General features: G+C 42.7%; 1 protein-coding gene across 2 annotated transcripts; it reads right to left on the bottom strand.

Annotated features, from left to right (window-relative positions):
* Positions 1 to 645: 645 nt before the first annotated feature.
* Positions 646 to 18,433, bottom strand: arhgap45b (Rho GTPase activating protein 45b). Of its 2 annotated transcripts, none has more exons than XM_034229762.1 (24): positions 18,097 to 18,433; positions 16,281 to 16,518; positions 15,561 to 15,743; positions 12,049 to 12,189; positions 11,794 to 11,878; positions 9,955 to 10,027; positions 9,669 to 9,744; positions 9,113 to 9,244; positions 8,730 to 8,791; positions 8,478 to 8,588; positions 8,306 to 8,386; positions 8,036 to 8,203; positions 6,291 to 6,428; positions 5,947 to 6,143; positions 5,400 to 5,503; positions 5,097 to 5,183; positions 4,845 to 4,946; positions 4,238 to 4,401; positions 3,960 to 4,148; positions 3,735 to 3,872; positions 3,288 to 3,559; positions 2,535 to 2,802; positions 1,651 to 1,738; positions 646 to 1,408 (listed from the first exon to the last, which is right to left on the bottom strand). In XM_034229762.1, the coding sequence occupies exons 1-24, from the start codon at positions 18,373 to 18,375 to the stop codon at positions 963 to 965; spliced, it is 3,822 nt and encodes a 1,273-aa protein (XP_034085653.1). In that variant the 5' UTR covers positions 18,376 to 18,433; the 3' UTR covers positions 646 to 962. The 2 variants fall into 2 exon arrangements, with proteins under 2 accessions (XP_034085653.1, XP_034085654.1); XM_034229763.1 differs by lacking the exon at positions 18,097 to 18,433 and adding an exon at positions 17,164 to 18,025.
* Positions 18,434 to 18,738: the final 305 nt, after the last annotated feature.

Here is an 18,738-nt window from a genome sequence, read left to right as displayed (position 1 = left end):
GGACAAGGTCTGTTCATGCTCTCAGTTGTAACAGTAGCCTTTCATGATGCACATGTGAACCACGAGGAAGTAGTTGCTTTGAATAAAATTTTAAAGTAGTCTACATGTTTTATTTCAGATATTCTCCTGTATAAACATGGAGGACCAGTGAAGGAAACCTGCGATGTTACATCTTTCATTACTCATCCGTGGACGATCCTTCTACTTTTGAATTGTTTAAATTGTTTTCTTATATTTTCTGACTTTGTAAAATAAAGTATTCCAAAAAAGAAAATGTTATAGTTGACATCAATCCCTTAGTACACCTAAACGTTATTAACTTAACACACCTATTCTATCTACTTTATGCTGTAATGATTTGAGAAGCCTACCTTCTTTTTACTTTTGAAAGCCATGCCGTAGCCGCTGTATCCTGAAGCTTTTAGAACAGTCTTTGTGCCTCACATGCTGCAGTTTAAACCTCCACCCACTGTAATAAACTCCTCACTGCCCCCCCACTACCAGGAAGTGAACACAGCTGAATGAGAACAGTCAGAGGCAGTCTGCCTTCATTCAGTTCCTGCTCACTGTTATTTACCGGTTCCCTATTTGTCTAAACACAAACAAGAAATCAAAGCAAGGTTCTAAATGAAAAGACAAAACCAGTGTAAAATAAAATGTTTATTAAAATAGACCAAAACAAGGCAATACAGGCGACATTTATAAAAAGACTTCTATATTTATTTTTAAAATGTTAGTACTGAAATAAAACCAGCAGCACTTTTAAGATCATTTGCTTTGAATTCCTGCACATTGTGATGTTACTTACTACCTGCCTTTCATCAAGCACGCAAGAGCAAAATGCTTTAAAAATACAAACTGCTGCAAAAATAGTTTCTTAGATCAACACACACGTAAAGACTTTAACGAATAGAAACCCTGTAAAGACTTCACATACACACACGAGGACTTTAGTAAAGATATCAGACAAACTCGGGCCCGCTGTCCCTGTTCCTGGTCAGGGGTAATTTCGTTCCAGACAACCGTGACAGTGGATGCCCCGACAAGCTAAGAACGGGGGAGCAGGGGTAGTTGTTGTTGTTGTGCTGGTTCACGTTGAGCTCGGCCAGAGAGACGCTCAGCTCCTCCTCTGTCGCTGTGTCTTCATCTGGGGGTCCGCTGACTGGCAGGGCAGGAGGCTCCACTTTGTCGGGGGTTTCTTCCTGTTCTGGTTCCGGGTCGGTCAGGGTTGCAGACTGACTCGACAGGTCCAGGCTGTCCCTGTAGCTCAGCGGCTCGTCGTCCATGCTCACCTCGCTCTCCTGCTTCACCAGGCTGCGGGGGGGCGCGGCCCTCTGACCGCTGTCGTCCTGCTCTGAGTCGGAGTCAGGGAGCTGCTCACTGGACCCCAGAGACCCTAAAGAACTTCCTGAATGGAGATAAAGAGGCCGGTGGTACGACGGGTAAAAAAATAAATAAAAATAAACGGATCATAAATAAACAATGCAGAAACTTTGAGATTACATTTTTCAAATACATATGTATTCCGCACATTTAAATGACCATGAAGATGCAAGAACATGACTTTTGATGTATACTCATTCAGGGGAATTCTGTTCATTTACAACCGTAATATGAAATGATGCTTGTATGGCGTTTTACAATACGTACCACATCCCTCCTCCAACTTCTCGGATTCTGGTTTATTCGGCTCCTCTCCATCAGCGGCGCTCTCAATCTTTTCATCTGCAGCACCGACCTAAAGCAGAGGTTGTTATCAAGTCAGTCAACCTGAAGTGTTATTTTTTTCTATAATGGACCATACATCAAACAACCAAAGCAGGAGGGTGAGTTGGTTTAAATTATTTGCAGCTGTCGGTCATAACTCTGGATGAGCTGATATTTTACTGCTTCTGTAATTTGCCTTTCCACAGAAAGCGGGTTGGACCAGGTTTAGGTCATGCCCAGACATTATTATCAGCCTCTCTTTATGACAACCTTTTGATATTTTCACTGCGTGCCAATTTACATTTGCCTAGTGACCACAGTGACTAATATATGTACGCACCAAAACTTCTCTTCCACTTCTTATGAAAAAGTAATACATCTTAGTATACAAAGTTATGTTAAATAGCAAAGTCACACACTATAAATATATTTAAATAAGTGATTTTAAGTTTTCAATTCTAAATATATTAAGAGTAAATAGTTTTTCTTCAGGTGGAAGCCCTCACATATCAGACTGAGAAATAATGTATTAATCCCCGAGAGGAACTTGGATTTTTTTAAACAAATATTTATATAAACGTACACAAGTTAAATCAGTAAATATTTTTATTTATATTACAGTAAATAAAATAGTGTTATAAAATAATTTTTTTATAAATGCAGAAAACCAGATAATTGCTTTAAATGTAGTGTCATACAGTAATAGTACTTTCTACAGTTGAATAAATATAATTACAGCAACCTGGTTTGGATTAACTGAATGATATGTTGTTGCCCGTGGCGTCATAAATCTACAGCACCATGAAACAGGAAGTCACACTCGGTACCTTATCAGAGGGATGATCCTCCTGTCCCACCTGCTGGGCAGAGGAGGAATCTGAGCGGATGTTTTTGTGTGTCTGAGAGGATTTGGACTGGAAGATGGATGAATAGAAGACGATGAGACACTCAATGATGCGAGCCTGGTGGGGGTAATCGACCAGAGAGGAGAGGGAGATGGTGGCTCCGGTGGGACGGGGGCGCATCAGGGAGGGGCCGAACACAATACCCAGGTTACTGGGACTCATCTTGTTGTCCTCCTCCAGCTCTGCAATCCTGGAGGGAGGAAGATAGAAGAAGGATCAAGACAAACTATATAGAGAGTTTGGAGCCGTTTTGTAAGGATTGCCCCTTAAAGTTAATACAAGATCGGGATAAAGTTTAAAGTCATTCATAAAGCATTTAGCTATTAAAAGAACTCCTAAGGTGATGAACTGAAGGGAGCAAGACTTGAAGAGTCTTAACAGTTTCTTAAGGAGAAAAGAAAACGGCAAAAAAAATGATATTTCTCAATGTTGAATGACAGTGAGGTAATAAACACCACAGATGATATTTAAGCTACATGCCAGCAACCACTGCTATCTACAGACTGAAAGGCAATCACAGATATTGTTAAAAGCTAGTACTTAAATCTATATAAAATAGATTAAGTACTTAAATGGCAAATAAATGTTACGAGATAACTTTAGAGTATTTTTCAAAATGTTTGTAAATGGTGTCCCAATTGTGTTCATGTCGTTTTGTTTTTTTAAAAGACTGACCTCCGGAGGTGGCGAATGATGTAGCGCAGCGTAGCGACGTTAGCTTTGGGCGGCTCCTTCAGAAGCTCCTTCAGCTTGTCCACCAGGACCAGGACCTCGGGGTCGCTGTTGGGGCCCAGGTCCACCAGCTCGGGCCCTTTGCCCACCGCCGGGTTGATGCTGTTCGACTCCACCTCCTCTCCCTCCGCTGTGTCAGCCTCTCCCTGCAGACTCTCCTTCGCCAAACCCATCAGACTGTTGTACAGGCGGAACAGCATGATGGGCTCTGGCAGCTGGGGGTGACGGATACAGGAAGACATTTTAGAGAGACTGAAAACACAACCTTTAATATATGTGATTGTATTAGTCTGTTGACAGTGCTTTATTATACTACAACCCTGCCACTATGAAAGCTGCCATGGTTCCACATCTCACTATAGGCTCTCGTGTTCACTCCTGCATGTTTACCTGTCGGAGGTAAAGCTTGAGGACATTGCTGATGTCATGCGGTGAACACTGGGACAGCTCCACCAGCTCCTTGCCGTTCTCAAAGGCCTGACACAGCTTCTCCACCCGAGTCTTCACCCCGTTCACCCTGTAGATGCCCTGCAAGGAGGAAGAAGACAGTTTAAAACACGTCAGTGGCAAAGACTTCCAGCGCTCGGTTTAATACAAACATTTTCACTGCCTCACCTTCATCTTGAGCGCCCGTCTCTCTATCTCAGAGATGCACTTGGTGATGATGAAGGGGATGCCGTCGCTGGCACAGCTGGCTACCTGAGAGAAGTCCCTGCCGAACAGCTGCAGACGGCCCTGCAGCTTCTTGTGACCGCACTGGATGGCCAGAGTCTCCAGACAGCGCTTGTGACACGCCAGGAAACACTGAAGACAGAGAAGAACCCGGTGTGATTATCATTGGGAGTCTCTCTCTGCAGGTCTGATGTTAGCAGATGATTAAATAAAGGACTCACCTCCTCACACTCGGCCCCCTGGAAGTAAACGTAGCTGTCACACTCGCGGCACTTTGACGGAGTGCGTAGCTTCCTCAGCCGGTGGGTATGTGCTGCTTTAGAGAGGCCGACGTTACGGAAAGGTCTGGTGGACACCACCACGTCAGGGTCCATGCCGTTCATGTCTGAAGAGAAGGACGCACATCATACACACTCCGGAAGACTCATACAAGATTCACAGCAAAGCCATTTGAAGAGTAATATTGGGACTGCATGTTATCACGGGAGCTGGGAGAGGCAAGTGAGAAAGATAACTGGAGATCCTTTGAAAGAAGGTTGGTTTTTCTTTTTCCATGCTCCTTAAGTATATAACATTTTCCAGCCAGTTATATAACATATTGTGGCTAGAAATGTGTTTAAAATGGCTTATCTGACATCAAGGAGAACATGATTTATGTATGTCGTATGAATATTACACCAACCAACACTATTTTAAATTGACTTTTTAAGACAGATTAAAGTGGCTAAATCACCTTGTATGTGGAAATAGACATTTCTCTTCCCTCTCAGGGTTTCTGCATTTTATTGTAATGTCACATCAACAGTGATTATAATCTGTAAATCTTACTTGGAGATTCAAATGATGTCATATTCCCGTCTTTCTCATCTGCGTCCTCATTGGACGACATTGTCCCAGTGGATGATGTCCGAGCAATTTTACTGACGTCACCTAAAATGAATAAACACCTTATGTACCATCTCACACACACACACACATTGTGTGTTTTCCTTTAAGTGGAAAAATGCAATCTCTTATGGTTTATCACAGAGAGATCTCCTGGTGTTACTGTGAACATGTTTCAACACAGTTCTCACTCACTGGAGCTGGCAGTAGGCGACTCTAGACCCGCCTCTCCTCCAACACTGTCGTCGCTCACTGTTGAACCCCAAGACTTATGTCCCTGCCCTGGGGATGACAAAAGGACAAAAATATGTGAATCGTCGGCATCAGAATAATGGATCTTAGATCGGATGAAAGCACTTTGGTAACACTGTGTGCTCTTGTTACTGTTGTTCACTCTTGAACAATGAAATGAGTAAATGAACCACAGGCTGGATGTCTCAATAGTAGTCCTCTTTATAAAACTACAGCTGTCTAACATCTGCAGCAGTCGTCACTCACTCTTGCGCTGAGCCTCGGCGTCTCTGCTGTCTCCTGCTGCTGCGTCCACACTGGTGGTAGGACTGTCCGTGTTGAAACTGTCATTCCTTGGTCTGTGGCCATGGCTGCAATGCAGGAATATGAAACAAAAAAAACACTCTTAATACCACTCATGATTGCAGGGTGAATATGAAGCTACAGCAAGCAGATTAGATTAGTTTTGCACAGATGCGGGTCTCATAATAGCGAGCTAGCTAGTTAGGAGACAAGAGTGTTATACAAAAAATAATAATAATATTTGGGTTATGTGCTGAACTATTTATTGGTGCTTTGACTTCCTTAGTCCTTTCCTGTGTATTTTGTTATATTTGGACAGAGCTAGCCTAGCCACTTCCCTTTGTTTCCAGTTGTTTTGCTAAGCCAAGTGGCCAAAGCTTCATATTTACTGTACAGATGTGATACTGGTATCAATCTTCTCATCCAACTCTTGGCATAAAAGCAAATCTGAACTATTTCCTTAAGGTTTTAATTGAAACTGCATATTGGTGGATCCGACTGATGCTCTTACTGTGACGATGAGCTGGAGGGACAGTAGTTCTCAAACGTATAGTGAACGTTGGGCTGCTCGGGCAGCTGCAGGTCTCGAACGTGAGCAGCGTACTGCTGGCCCGGGTCGTACAGCTTACTGCTCTCACACAGAGTCTGGTAGTGGACCGGCAAGGCCACGGTCTGCATGTGCATGAGCTGGTAGTACGAGATGGTTGCCTGGTGGAGGGAAGAGTGACAACACAAGGATCAGGGGAGAGTTTCCATCACTGGTCAAATCTGGAGGATAGAATATAGCGCACTATAGGCACATTCAGAACAGGTAAGAAGCCGATAACATTTGGTAACAGTGAGGTTTGTTCTGACCGAGCGCAGGGTCTGGTCGCTCTGTTTGATGACGTCCTGCAGTTGTCTCAGCACTGTGACCTTTGTGTGCTCCAGCTCCTGCTGCTGGGTGGTGGCGTCTGCTATACATGTCCGGTAGGTGGCCTCCGCCTCGTCTGACTGCACACACACAACATTTGAATTTGTTTTATTTACTCTACACCAAGTATTATTGTTTGGAGTACACACCTAAAACACAACAGCAGTATAAAGGTACACAGGAGTAGATCTTCAGCACAAAGTCATTTTAAACAGAGACCAAACATTACTCGGATAAATCAAGGATGTAAACGTGGTTGTTTTCTATCTGCAATAATGATACCAGTATATCCATGAATAGAGGAATACTTTATGAAATATTTTGCAGGCACTCCTTTCTTTTCTAAACAATGCATTGCAACATGGTATTCCCATACATTAAATACAAAATAGGTTTTCCTTTCAAGACCTTTTGAATATCCCTGTTATTGTTGGTGTTCTGCTATTAAGGCACAAAGATGATCAATGTGACAAAAGAGGTTTCTCAATACTCAAATTTCCCCTCCTCGACCCTCCGGTAGTGACCCGGAAATGAATTTCAGCGCGCCATGTTGAAGGACATCTCATTTCTCTCAATGCACTTCGAGGACCGAGCATCGAGCGTCGAGGAGGCTCTCTGGAGGAGCTCTAACCGAGGAGACACTGATGCATCCTCCACGGCTCCTCCACGGATGCATTTCCGGGAACGGTGGAGGCGTGACGCACGGCCGGACTTATCTCAGCCAATGACAGCTCTGCATGCATCCCTTGGATATTATATTAGTAACTGCTTTCATCGCAACGCAATGTTTACAGTGAGAACAGCTGTGAGGTCCGTGCAGAAAGCAGAGCAGTGTGTAAAATGTATATCACTCAGTATAACAGGCCTACATTACTTTCTGTATTTGTTTGCTGTAGTTTAGTAGATATCTACAAACAAAGAGTCGATATTTTTCTAAGACCATTTAGTGCTTCACATAATAAAATACACAACGGCTGTAGCCTGATTATGCTTTAGGAGCAGTGTGTGTGTTGTACAGTGCGTAGATGTGGCGGACAGACGGGTCTCAGTTGGTTTGGTGTCCTATGCTTACTTTTAATACTTGTACAACTTTTGGCCCGTAATTTCAATTCCCCATTTCAGCGACCAGAGAGAGGGGGGGGGGGGATATATCCAGTCTCTGATTGTGTTACGTTATTATGAGAGTGCTCTCATACTTGTTTGATTCTGAAATTGTATATATTTATATAAATATGTGTGTGTATATGTCCGCATCTGTAGCCTGTTATTGTCTCATTATACCGCACTGTGAATGAATTAAAAGTAAATATATAAGTCATCATGAACACATCTGTCCATCAGACCTCTGTCTGGCTGCTGTGCCTCCTGTCATCATTAATGACCGCTCAGAGGAGAGGAGTTCTCATTTCTCTAACCGCCTGCTGCTTCCACTCCTCTCTCCTCGGTTCCCCTCCTCAGTCCTCCGCTCGCATCTCCTGTGGGCGGGACTAAGTCTTGAGGAGGGGAGTCGAGGAGGGGAAATTTGAGTATTGAGAAACCTCTAATGTAGCAACCAGATCATAATCAGTTAAATTCACACGCAACTCTCGTAACATCTAGCTCTTGAAATATTTTAACATGCAAATCAATAATTGTTTCATTCCTGAAACCACAGGTAAAGCCATGAAATAAAGTGGTTGACAGTAACCTTGTTGCGCGCCTCCTCCTCCACTCGTTTCTTCTTCTCTACAGACTTTGCTGTAGACCCTCCTCCTTCCTCCTCAGCGCGGCAGGCTGCAGTTTTGGCCTTCTCGTACTCCTCACAGCGGACCATAAATGCTTGCTTAGCTTTACGCAGGTTCGCCTCACACTCCATCTAAACAAAGACAAACAATTGGTGGTCCGTATGTTATTGTCATTTAGAGATGAATAAAACGGTAGATTACTACATGTGCGCACATAAATATAAGGTAAGTACCAGTTTTCTCTTAGCTCGAATCCAGTGTTCCTTGATCTCCTTCCGTCTCTTCTCATGCTCCTGTTTACGCTGCATCAGAGGCTGCAGAGCAACACAATGTGAACACAGTCAAACACTCTAGTATAAATGGAAACGAGTGATTCATGTAGCAACAAACATCAGTAGAGCTTACCTGGACGAAGGTCTGTGTGTGCAGGGTGGTGTTGGCCTGCTGCAGCCCAACACTCTGCTCCTGGTCCTGCTCCAGAGCCAGAGAGTAGATGGAGAAGAGCGGCATCTGGGGCTGGAGGGAGCCAACGCAAACATTAAGGAGGTTTGATATACAACACAGAAAATGAGTAAAAGCTGTAATGCTTTATCGTTTCAGAGAGAACACTCGAGATGTATTCAGAAATGAAATGGTAAAACAAAAAAGGACTTTTACATGCGTTATGCTGTGTTTGCAGGAATGGTACAATCTCTGGAGGCCTTTGGAGAACTCCATCTCTGTTCAAAATAAAAATGACAAAAAGGGTTCGCAATGTTTTGCTTCAAGTACAGCTAAAACTACTTTCCCTATATCTGTATATACATTTGAAATAAATGAACTCAAAATGTCCCGAACTTGTGTTATGTTTATATTTTCTCACATAACCCATTACATTTTTTATTTAAACATGTTGAACATGCTTGAACATGTACCCCAACGAGACAAACATACACCACAATAATATACATCTATTGTAAACATCACATCAACACATTTCCTGTTAATCAATATTTCGATTTTTCTAAAAATATTCCAAACACTGAGGCACCCCCGCTCACCCAGGGAAGTTCTCTTCTCCACGTAGCTGATCAGGTCCTTCATGTATTTGGAGATGGTTTTGGCGTAGAGCAGAGCGGAGTCCACGCCTCCCTCGCTCTGCTGCAGGATCACATCCACCTCCTCAGCTCTGCCTGCACAACAGCACACAGACAAACAAACAAAGTGTGAAGTGATGATCTCCAACATCCTGTGTTACATTTTTGTGCTGACTGTTTGTGATAAAGAGTTTCTGCAGCTGGCACTTAATTGTACCACAGTACTTACGTCAGCAGGGGGAGACCTATTAGATATTGAGCATATCCAAATATAAACGTATTATATGAAAGTGTACAAAAACTAGGGTGCCAAACTCTTCACATTTGACAAGCCATAGAGTGATCTACTTAACACTTACTTTGACACACTATAATATGAACATTTCTTAAAAAGTTGCATTTCGAAAGGACTAAATGGAAAGACAGAGGTGCAGAAGCTTCACAAACTGCAGCCATGATGGACTTAAGTGAGTCCTCTAAATCGGTAGTGTGTGTGTATAGGAGCATCTGGTCGCCGTACCCATGTAATGCAGGTCGTTCCTGAAGTGTCCGCTGTCTGCCCCATGGCCTGTCGAAGCGTACAAGTTCTCCAGCGACTACACCGCAGCACAAAGAAGATTATCACTGTCTCACACACATTAATGTTCAACATTGACTAAAGAATGCCTCCATTTCATCCCAGAAACAGTTTTGAGAGGAAATCTCCTTCTGTACAGTAATATTTAATGGTATTTGGTTAAAAAATGTACATAGTTCATTAGACAACAATCTATTTGTAATAAATGAGCAGATTGTGATGAACTCACCCTGCTCCTCTCAGTGGGCAGCTGGGAGAGCAGCGTGCTGCTGTCCACCTCTCCGATCAGCAGCTCAGACACACTGAGGAGAAACAACAAAAACCTTAACATCGACCATTATGAAATAAATAAACGTTTTGTAAATATGATATGGTTGGGATGTCGCAGATGGTCATAAAAAAACATTTTAGTTTTGTTAAAAATGGTAATATGTCATAAGGGACTTTAAAAAGGCTTTTTGGCTCAGTGAAAATAATCAGCATAATGAATGAAGCAGTAACAATTATCTGGGTCTAAAAATGACAAAAAAAAGGCAGATTTTCCAAAAATGAAAGCAGAAAGAGGAATCTTTGTAGGAAGGTTTGAGAGGTACTAATTAACCAGAGACAAGAAGTGATAACATGTATTGATTTGCATTACTTTTCTCTACCTTTTATGATCTCCAACATTTATACTGTACGACAAAGTATTCATTCCATTTTTTAACAGATCCCTCATCAAATCAAGAAAAATCCTTTTTTGACGTCCTACATTTTGGTTTATCGAGTTGAGGTGCTTGCCGAAATAGAGGGTGAGAAAAAATAAAAACAGCATCTCGATCTTGTTGTTTTTCTCTTCATGACAGACGATTAGTCAAACAGAGGAAGAGCGGAGGAGAGAATGAGGAAACAGACACGTCAGGCAGATTTCAACTGTCTGCCAGCTCACTTCCTCCTGAGCTCTGTGACAGATGTCTAAACCCTGAAGTGGCAGAGACACAGAGCATGTGATGAACGCTCCGTGAAATGTACGCCGATTACACATTGAACTGAGACGTCCCTCTGCTGTGGGTTTACTTTCATTTATCATAATGTATCTTTTTAAAGATTGAAGACCTACAGTTAAAAAACATAAATCCCGGAAAAACATTTAATGTCATGTTTAATTATACGTCTGATTTAAAATCCTTTCCAGAGCCTGAAATAAAGAGACCGTGTTTGTGATTTCTTATCTTCTCCGTCTGTAAGCAATCTGTTCACAGAGAAGTCAACAGCAATTTCAAGTTTTGGTTGAGTGTAACATGGTAGAAAAAAAACCCACTTCCTGTTTTCAGCTCTGCCTGATGCAAATGTGTCACCATCGCTTCACTTCTCTCTACAATTCCCAAAAACAGAATACTTTGTACGCATTGACCCGCACGCACTACCTTTGTCTGTAAAAGAGGTAATACCTGGTTTTATACACGGAAACCTGTGTCCACATCAATCTCTGTAGCAAGGACAATAACTACCAGTAATAGTCACTACAGAGAAGACAGAGAACTGTAAATGATCCAGCAATGGTGACAATTCAATCTTTACCAGGATTTTTGACAACAGAGAGTATTAAAACAAGTTTTTTAAAAAGTTAAGATTTTATTGATTCATTATTTAAGTAATACAGTAGCAAAAACATATTTTTGTTTTCCTAAAGATGTGATATTGATGTACAGAGCTTTCTATATTTGTGTTTTTGTAATTAAATGGGCTGTATTGTTATAAATACTTTAGATTTCTATAATTTGAAATAATGATGTACAATTATTTATAGCTTTCAGTATAACTCTCGTTTAGTTTCTTACTTTTTTGTGTGAAATAATGAGTATTGATTGTGTGTCAGATGTTTTTTTGCATCATGTGTTTTGATTCGTTTTTTGTCACTGAAATATTGTTAATAAATTACAGAAACCCCACAAGGAGTGTATATTGTTTTTGTTGATGCCGTTATTAATTGAAGCTAATCTAAATAAACAAAAATACTGGTGTTATTTTAGGATAAAAAATAAATTACATAATCTGATCATGTTGCGAAGATGTATCAGATACTCACTTGCTGCTAAAAGCGACTGCGATGGTTTCAATGGCCTTCTCAAAGTCATTTTTATCTGCCTCGTTACAAGCCTCATAGTGGAAACCTGAAAAATCACAACCAAAGCATGTGTTCAGGTTTCAGTTGTGGTTGGAAATTAAAAAACGCTGAACAAATGAATTCACACACCTGCAAATCAAACTATCTTTATACATGAAATACAGTATTACCAAAGGATGTTAAAACAGTGGAAGGAACCTTTAACAACTGACTGACCTTTGACCTTGGATATGAGCTTGCCGGCGGCGGTGAGGATCTCCACGGTGTTGAGCAGAGGGTACGTGTTGATGACCTGACGCAGCACTCGGAGGACCTCCCCCAAACACTCGTGAGCCACGGGACGCTGACTGTCCTTACCTGGACGAGAGGGAGGAGATAGATGGGGGGGAGGGGGGGGGGGGGCAGTTAGATGTGCAACAAGAGGAGATAATAGAAGACTACATGTTTTTTTCATTCCATAAGCTACGAGGAAAAACAAAGAATTTACGCTTTAAATGGATGCAATCTGTTTACTATTGGAATCCTGGAAGCCATAGTTTATTATATTTCAGCAGTTTATAAACATTGATGTCAGAGACTTGTATCTTGTTTTAGATCCATCACATCAAAGTGAAATGATCATTATAAATACTGGAGCTGAATACAGAGATGAATTTGGGTTTCTCAGATGTCAGAGTGTCCTTGAATGCATCATTAAGGGATAGTTCAGTGCATGGAAGAAAAAAAATTACAACTTGTTGGCTACATTTGACTGGAATCATAAGTTAAATGATTAGACGAGGACATACGAGACAAATACAGGGTTTCCCCACACAGACTATACTTGGGCGGGCCGCCCAGGTATATTAACGGCTGCCCAAGTATATTTCGCGACCCATTTAGGTTTTTCATTTTTTTTCCCGTTGCGATCGATTAACTTCTGGACAATGATCCCTCGCTCTACGCCTCCTGTACCCAGTCCCGGACTGGCCATCGGGAGGACCGGGGGTTTCCCGATGGCCTGAGCTGTTAAGTGGCCTGCCTCACACAGGGTGACTGGCTGTCTACATGATGTGGCCTGCCGACATGGCCACTGTCATACAGATCATAAATCAAAGCCCTTGATTGGTCTCTGTGTGTCATTCAAGCTCGGGATAACCTCAGCTCAGGTGAGGTAAAGGACTCTCTGAGTGTTTAGATAGTTAACTTAGTCTAAGTTCTCAGTGGGTCTCAAACGGTTTGGTCGCCATTTATGTAAACACATATTTCCATTTGAGAGGGTAGTGAGTAGTAAAATATGCATGAATAAATAAATAAAAAGTTAACTAGGTGAAAAAAGGTAAGAGACACTTTTAAAACTTATTGAGAGCTAAAACTAGTCTTTGCTGCTGCCTCAAAGAGGAGAGAGGAGGGAGACAGGAGAGGCTGATTCAGGAGCAAAGACACACTCACAACTATAAGTGGACCAAAAATAAATTAATAAACAAGTTTCAGTGTTTTTTTCATATTGGAAATGGGATGTTATTGGTTATGGCCATTATTTTATGATTATTGAAATGTATACAGTTCTGTTTCATATAGGCGTTTCCATAGATCTAGTCTCTTTATTTCCCCCTCAAAATGCACCAGATTGATGCATTTAACTCCAACATTTAAAAAAAATCTTACCGGAGGAGCATGCCCCGGACCCCCCTAGAGGATTTGAGGTCCATCCCCACTTAAAATCACATGGATAGATTCCTAAATACATTTACCATTTTTCTTTTAAAATAGTAACCCATGGCCATATGTTTATTTGTGGGTAGTAGATTTAGACTATAGGGCTATCACTATGGGCCCTGCCTGTACCTGTTCGCTCTGCCATCGCGTGAAGGGTCTGCTAACAAGCGACCAACAGAAAGGTTAATGTTAATGTTGTTGCACGTCACCTCAATCCAATGTTTCTATATAGTGGAAACCACAGGGAGACGGACAGTCTGAGCAGATGGTCAGGTCAGTGATAACGGGCTAACGGGCAAACAGGTTCAAAATGTCACAGTGTCAACTCCTCTGCTTTGATGTCACTGGTGACCCATCTGCAGCCCGCATCCTCTTTTCCTCTACACTTACACACAGGGATTGGCTGGCTAGCTTCTTTCCGTCTAATGTCGCAACCTCACACTCTTCTGTACACCCTTTCTCTAAATGGAGGAAGCTCTGGGAGGAGGCCAAAGGGCAGCCGACCCACCCCTCCCACAGTCTGTCTGAAAATGTGTGTCAGTGTCTGAGCAGCAGGGTGACCTGAACACTGTGCCAGAGAGGAAGTTATCTTCTCTATTTTTTTGCAAGATTAGAAACTAATTCTGGTGCGGCGGTACATCTGCTTTCTGCGGCTTATGAAAAGAATCAACTCACTTTCGAGTCGAATGGTTTGATGAGGAAACAACGGTGAGCTACAGATTAAAGGTGCTGCATTGTATACAAGGTTAAAACTTGAGACGAGGTTGGAACTCTGATTGTGCTGCAGATTAACAAAAGACGTGACGTCGCAGTGATGCAGCCAGCCTATCAGAGGAGGAAGTGTAGGACGAGGCCCTTCTTTCAGAGGCTATCCATCATGGCTTCCTGTTTTAGAAAGCTGGGTGGAGACAGAACAGAGCCAGATAACGGCCGACAGAAGACACACACAAACAAAGATCTTTATTTCATCTGGCCCACAAAACTCTGCTCTAAAAAAGCTTCTCAACACTTGGAAACCTTCAAACAGGGAAATATTTCAGTTGTTGAGCAGGTGGAGTCTACGCTCCATGAAGAAAAGGTATAGGTGTTTTTCTATTTCAAGCCACACTGCATGGTACAGGAGGGGAAGAGTGTGTGTACGAGGCTGCAGTAAACAAGAAGCCGACTTCCTGCTGGAGACAAGAGTGCGGTCGGAAACGCAGCCTTCACTTGGAGAGAAGACGCTCACAGCCACTTGTTAGCTTGTGCAAGGTGGCTCCACCCTCACTTTTCCTCCTCCCCTCCCCCACTCGCTACGCACACGTGTTGGTAAAGAGAACCGGTGTACGATCTACGAAAACCTTTTTTGGACACATTATGTCCTCTCATGTAAGCCCATTGTTATCGACTCGAGCATTTAACCATGAAGGGAAGCTAAAGGGCCAAACAATATTGTTTGGTCTGCAAACTCTTATAGATTCATATCTACATAACACAAGAAGAAACTGATATACCGTTGTATTAACCATAATTAAATTAAAAAAAAGTATAACTACTCACACAAAGAGAATATATTTTATCTCCACAGTAGTGAAAACAAGCCTTTTTCATGACTGTAGGTCTGTGATCCCAGCACTGACAGTGCAGTTCAAACACAAAGCATCACAAACTCTTTTCAGTGCCTTGTAATTTGCCAAAAAGGCAGCATCTGACAAGACAGACAGGAGCCCGACAGTAAATCTGTGGGGCCTACAGAATCATACTCAATGTTAATGTTTCTATTGGATTATTTATGTCTGGTGTAAGTTTCATGCCATAGCTTTTAAAAACGTAAGGCTTTGGTGGGTAACACTGAAGAATCTACATTTGTACAAGTTAACCAACCAAAAAAACCCAGCCCAATGCCCCCTACTCTAGTCATGAAATAGAATGAAAGTAGCTAGGGACATTCCAAAAAAACAACAAAAATCTAGCAGGAAAGTGACACATTTCTTAACACTCATAGACTATCCCTTCAGGCCTCTTTAGTGTTAATATGTCACTGTGCTCACCTTCAGTCAGCACCACATCCTTCAGTTTCTCCACAGCCTCTGCGAAGCGGGCCACGTCCCTCAGCAGGGCGGGGATGTCCTCCACCTCGATGGCCGTGCTCTCTGGACCATCAGACGGAGTGGTGGGGGCGGAGGCCGTCTTCCCCTGGCCTTTAGAGAACACCCAGGACTGGAGAGGGAAACCTGAGGATAACAAATGCATTGTTTAAGTCATTTATCTATAAAAACTTCTATTTTTTTTTAAGAAAGAGATTTCAATACCTATCATGTATTGGCTTATAAATAATACCACCTTCTCACCAAACCTTGTATATACAACAAAATCCCCCTACCACCACCCCTAAATCTCACTAATGAACTTGTTAGGTAATTTTTGCTTAATTCATAGAAAATCCAAAGTGTAAATGCAATATTTTGCAGTTTTATGTATGTAAAAAACGGTGCTGGTTTGCTGATCTTGTTACCTTTAGCTTGAACGTACTACTTTTCACTTTTGTTTAATCTGTTCATTATTTTCTAGATGAATAATTTAGTAGATTTGTCAGAAAATAGTGAAAGATTATATATCCCAGATTCTCAAAGTGGATATAACATTTTGAGCACTGCTATTGTGTCTTCTTTCTCCAGATGTGGCTTTCTGTTTCAGCTCAGGTGTAGATGTGGTGCACAGGAGACATCACCAAGTCTATAAAATGAATATATGGATGTGTTGAAGCAGACCTGCAGCACTGGCGTGTCGGCTCAGTGCAGTCGGCCTCTTCAGGGTGGACACAGGAGAGCCCACCCCCTGCATGGCCGCCAGCTTGCTGTGGTGGATGCTGGGGGTCCCGGGACAGGAGACGGAGGAGTCCTGAAGCCCGGCAGAGGTCGGGGTGAGAGTTGAAGCGGAGGATAGGGGTGAGGAGGAGAGGGTGATGTCAGCTGCATCTTTCCGAGGCTGCTCCTGCAGGATGGAGAGCTGAGAGAGGGACAGGAAGAGAGAAAAGGTCACAACGATCACATGATTTAACCTTTCCCAGATCAGCATGAGGGCACCAACAGGACCCCTTTCTGCTTATGTGGCCTTAAACACAGAAGCGCTGTTGTTGGTAAACACACACGTGAAGGCTTTCACAAGATCCTGTGCTGTGTTGTGCAACACTTCCTGACTCCAAGCTGTCGTGGGTGTGGCGAACAGAGCGGAGTGTAGAAATGTCATTTACTGTTTGGAATACAAACTGTAATATTTTTCTGAGAAATTACACTCCTCTGCCAACAAAACACAAACTAGGAGGCACCGAATTGTTGTTTTTTTGGCCTGGTTGATGCATCTCATTTCCAACTTTTGGTAGACTTATAGCTCAGAGACTTGGCTTGGGACACTGCCATATGCTCTTTAGCAAGGCACATAACACCTAACAGCTCAGGGCACTGACATCACTCCACATTGATACACTTTAAATTAACAACAGAATGAAAAAACACATGTTCCCTAAGAGGATAAATTAAGTATATTTTCATTATTAGTGCCTGCCTAACTCACGGCTACAAAGAGTACAGAAATAAGAAATAGAAAAGCATCCCATATATATCTATATGATAACATACATAAACTCAGACATACCTGCTTAAGCCACACGTTTTGCTTGCTGGGCAGTATGTCCAGTCTGTCCTTGCTCTTTGCCTCAGCTTTCTTAACTCTCTGACTGGTAGAGTAAGGGTTGTAGCTGCCCTTACCGACCCGTCTCAGCATGCTCCTTCTTCCCCCTACAGCTCTGTCCCCATTCTAACTAAAAGCACCAGCAACTTCTTAAAACTGATCTCACCAGAGCATTCACACCCTTCAACCCGCCACAGCTTCAGTGGTAAACCCCAACATCAGAAGTTACACTTCCTTTGAGTCAGATGAGTCAACGTGCAGTCAGGCTCACATCAAAATGGAAGTCAAGACTAAAGTAGTCAAACAGCAATAATGCCCACAACAAACACTTGACAAAACAAAAAGTATGTGTGCAACTAGGCAAACATAATAATGATTTGACTAGGCTTTTTAACACATTTTACCCAGTCAGACTACATCACAGTCAAAAAGCATTCATGATCACACTAAAACTTGACTAAACAACACTTATATTTGGTGGTGTGCAGTCAGGCACACATCAAAATGGATGTCAAGACTAAAGGAGGCCAAAAGCATTAATGCTCACACAGAAACTTGACTAAACAAACTTATATTAGGTAGTGTGAGTGAGGCACACATCATAATAATTTGACTGGGGTTTTGAAGTAGTTTCACCCAGTCAGAAAGAAAGCCAGTTGAAAGGCATTAATGCACAAACAGAAATTGACTTAACACAACTTATATCTGCTGTTAACGACTGCACAGTCACACACAAACACACACTATCACCACTTGTCTTGAGCCCTTTCTGTAGCCTGTCCCTCCAGCTGAAGATCATCTGACATACACTTACAAACACACACAAACACACACACACACACACACACACACACACACACACACACTTGCAGAAACCAGAAGTGATGCGCTACTCACGGCCGGGGAGCTGCTCTGCCGCCCGGGGCTTCCTGCTCGGCTCTTCTTCGAGATGGATGGCGTTTTGATAAGTTCCCGTTTCTTCCTGTGGAACATCTTCAGCGTGCCTTTGCCGTCCATCCCGACTTCTTTGAGTTTCACGTACAAACCCCCCACCCACCCCCCGACTCGCCACTTGGGTGCTGTGTGTCTCAGCGGGAGCTCGGTGCCATCCCTGGAGAGTTTGATCCACGGTCGCTGTCTGTCTGTCTTCCTCCTGTTGTTGCTGCTGTCGCACATCGAGGCGCGCAGACTCACTGACGGAGAGACAGGCAGGTCACCGGCATCCGCTCTGCAGGAGGAGGAGGAGGGACACGCGGGTAAAACTCGACTTTTCACTAACTTTTGGGAAGATTAACTGCATTTGAATTACGGACAAGGAACTTTAACCTCAACCTTTGTCATTAACTTAAACTTACTTTAAAGAGAAATGACTGAAGCGCACTAACGCAGACACAAACAAACAACTGTTGCTTTGTCCAATTTCACAGTAATCAGCTCATCCTGATACACGTGTGTTTAGTCTATGGTTTGAACATGTGACCTTTTTATTAATGGTAACCCTCCGCCTCCGGGTGCACCTGCTCCAAAGTGTAGACCCAT

The sequence above is a fragment of the Gymnodraco acuticeps genome, unplaced genomic scaffold, assembly GCF_902827175.1.
Source record: "Gymnodraco acuticeps unplaced genomic scaffold, fGymAcu1.1, whole genome shotgun sequence".
In the NCBI taxonomy this organism is placed as follows: Eukaryota; Metazoa; Chordata; class Actinopteri; order Perciformes; family Bathydraconidae; genus Gymnodraco; species Gymnodraco acuticeps.
This window is presented reverse-complemented; position numbering and strand designations above follow the sequence as displayed.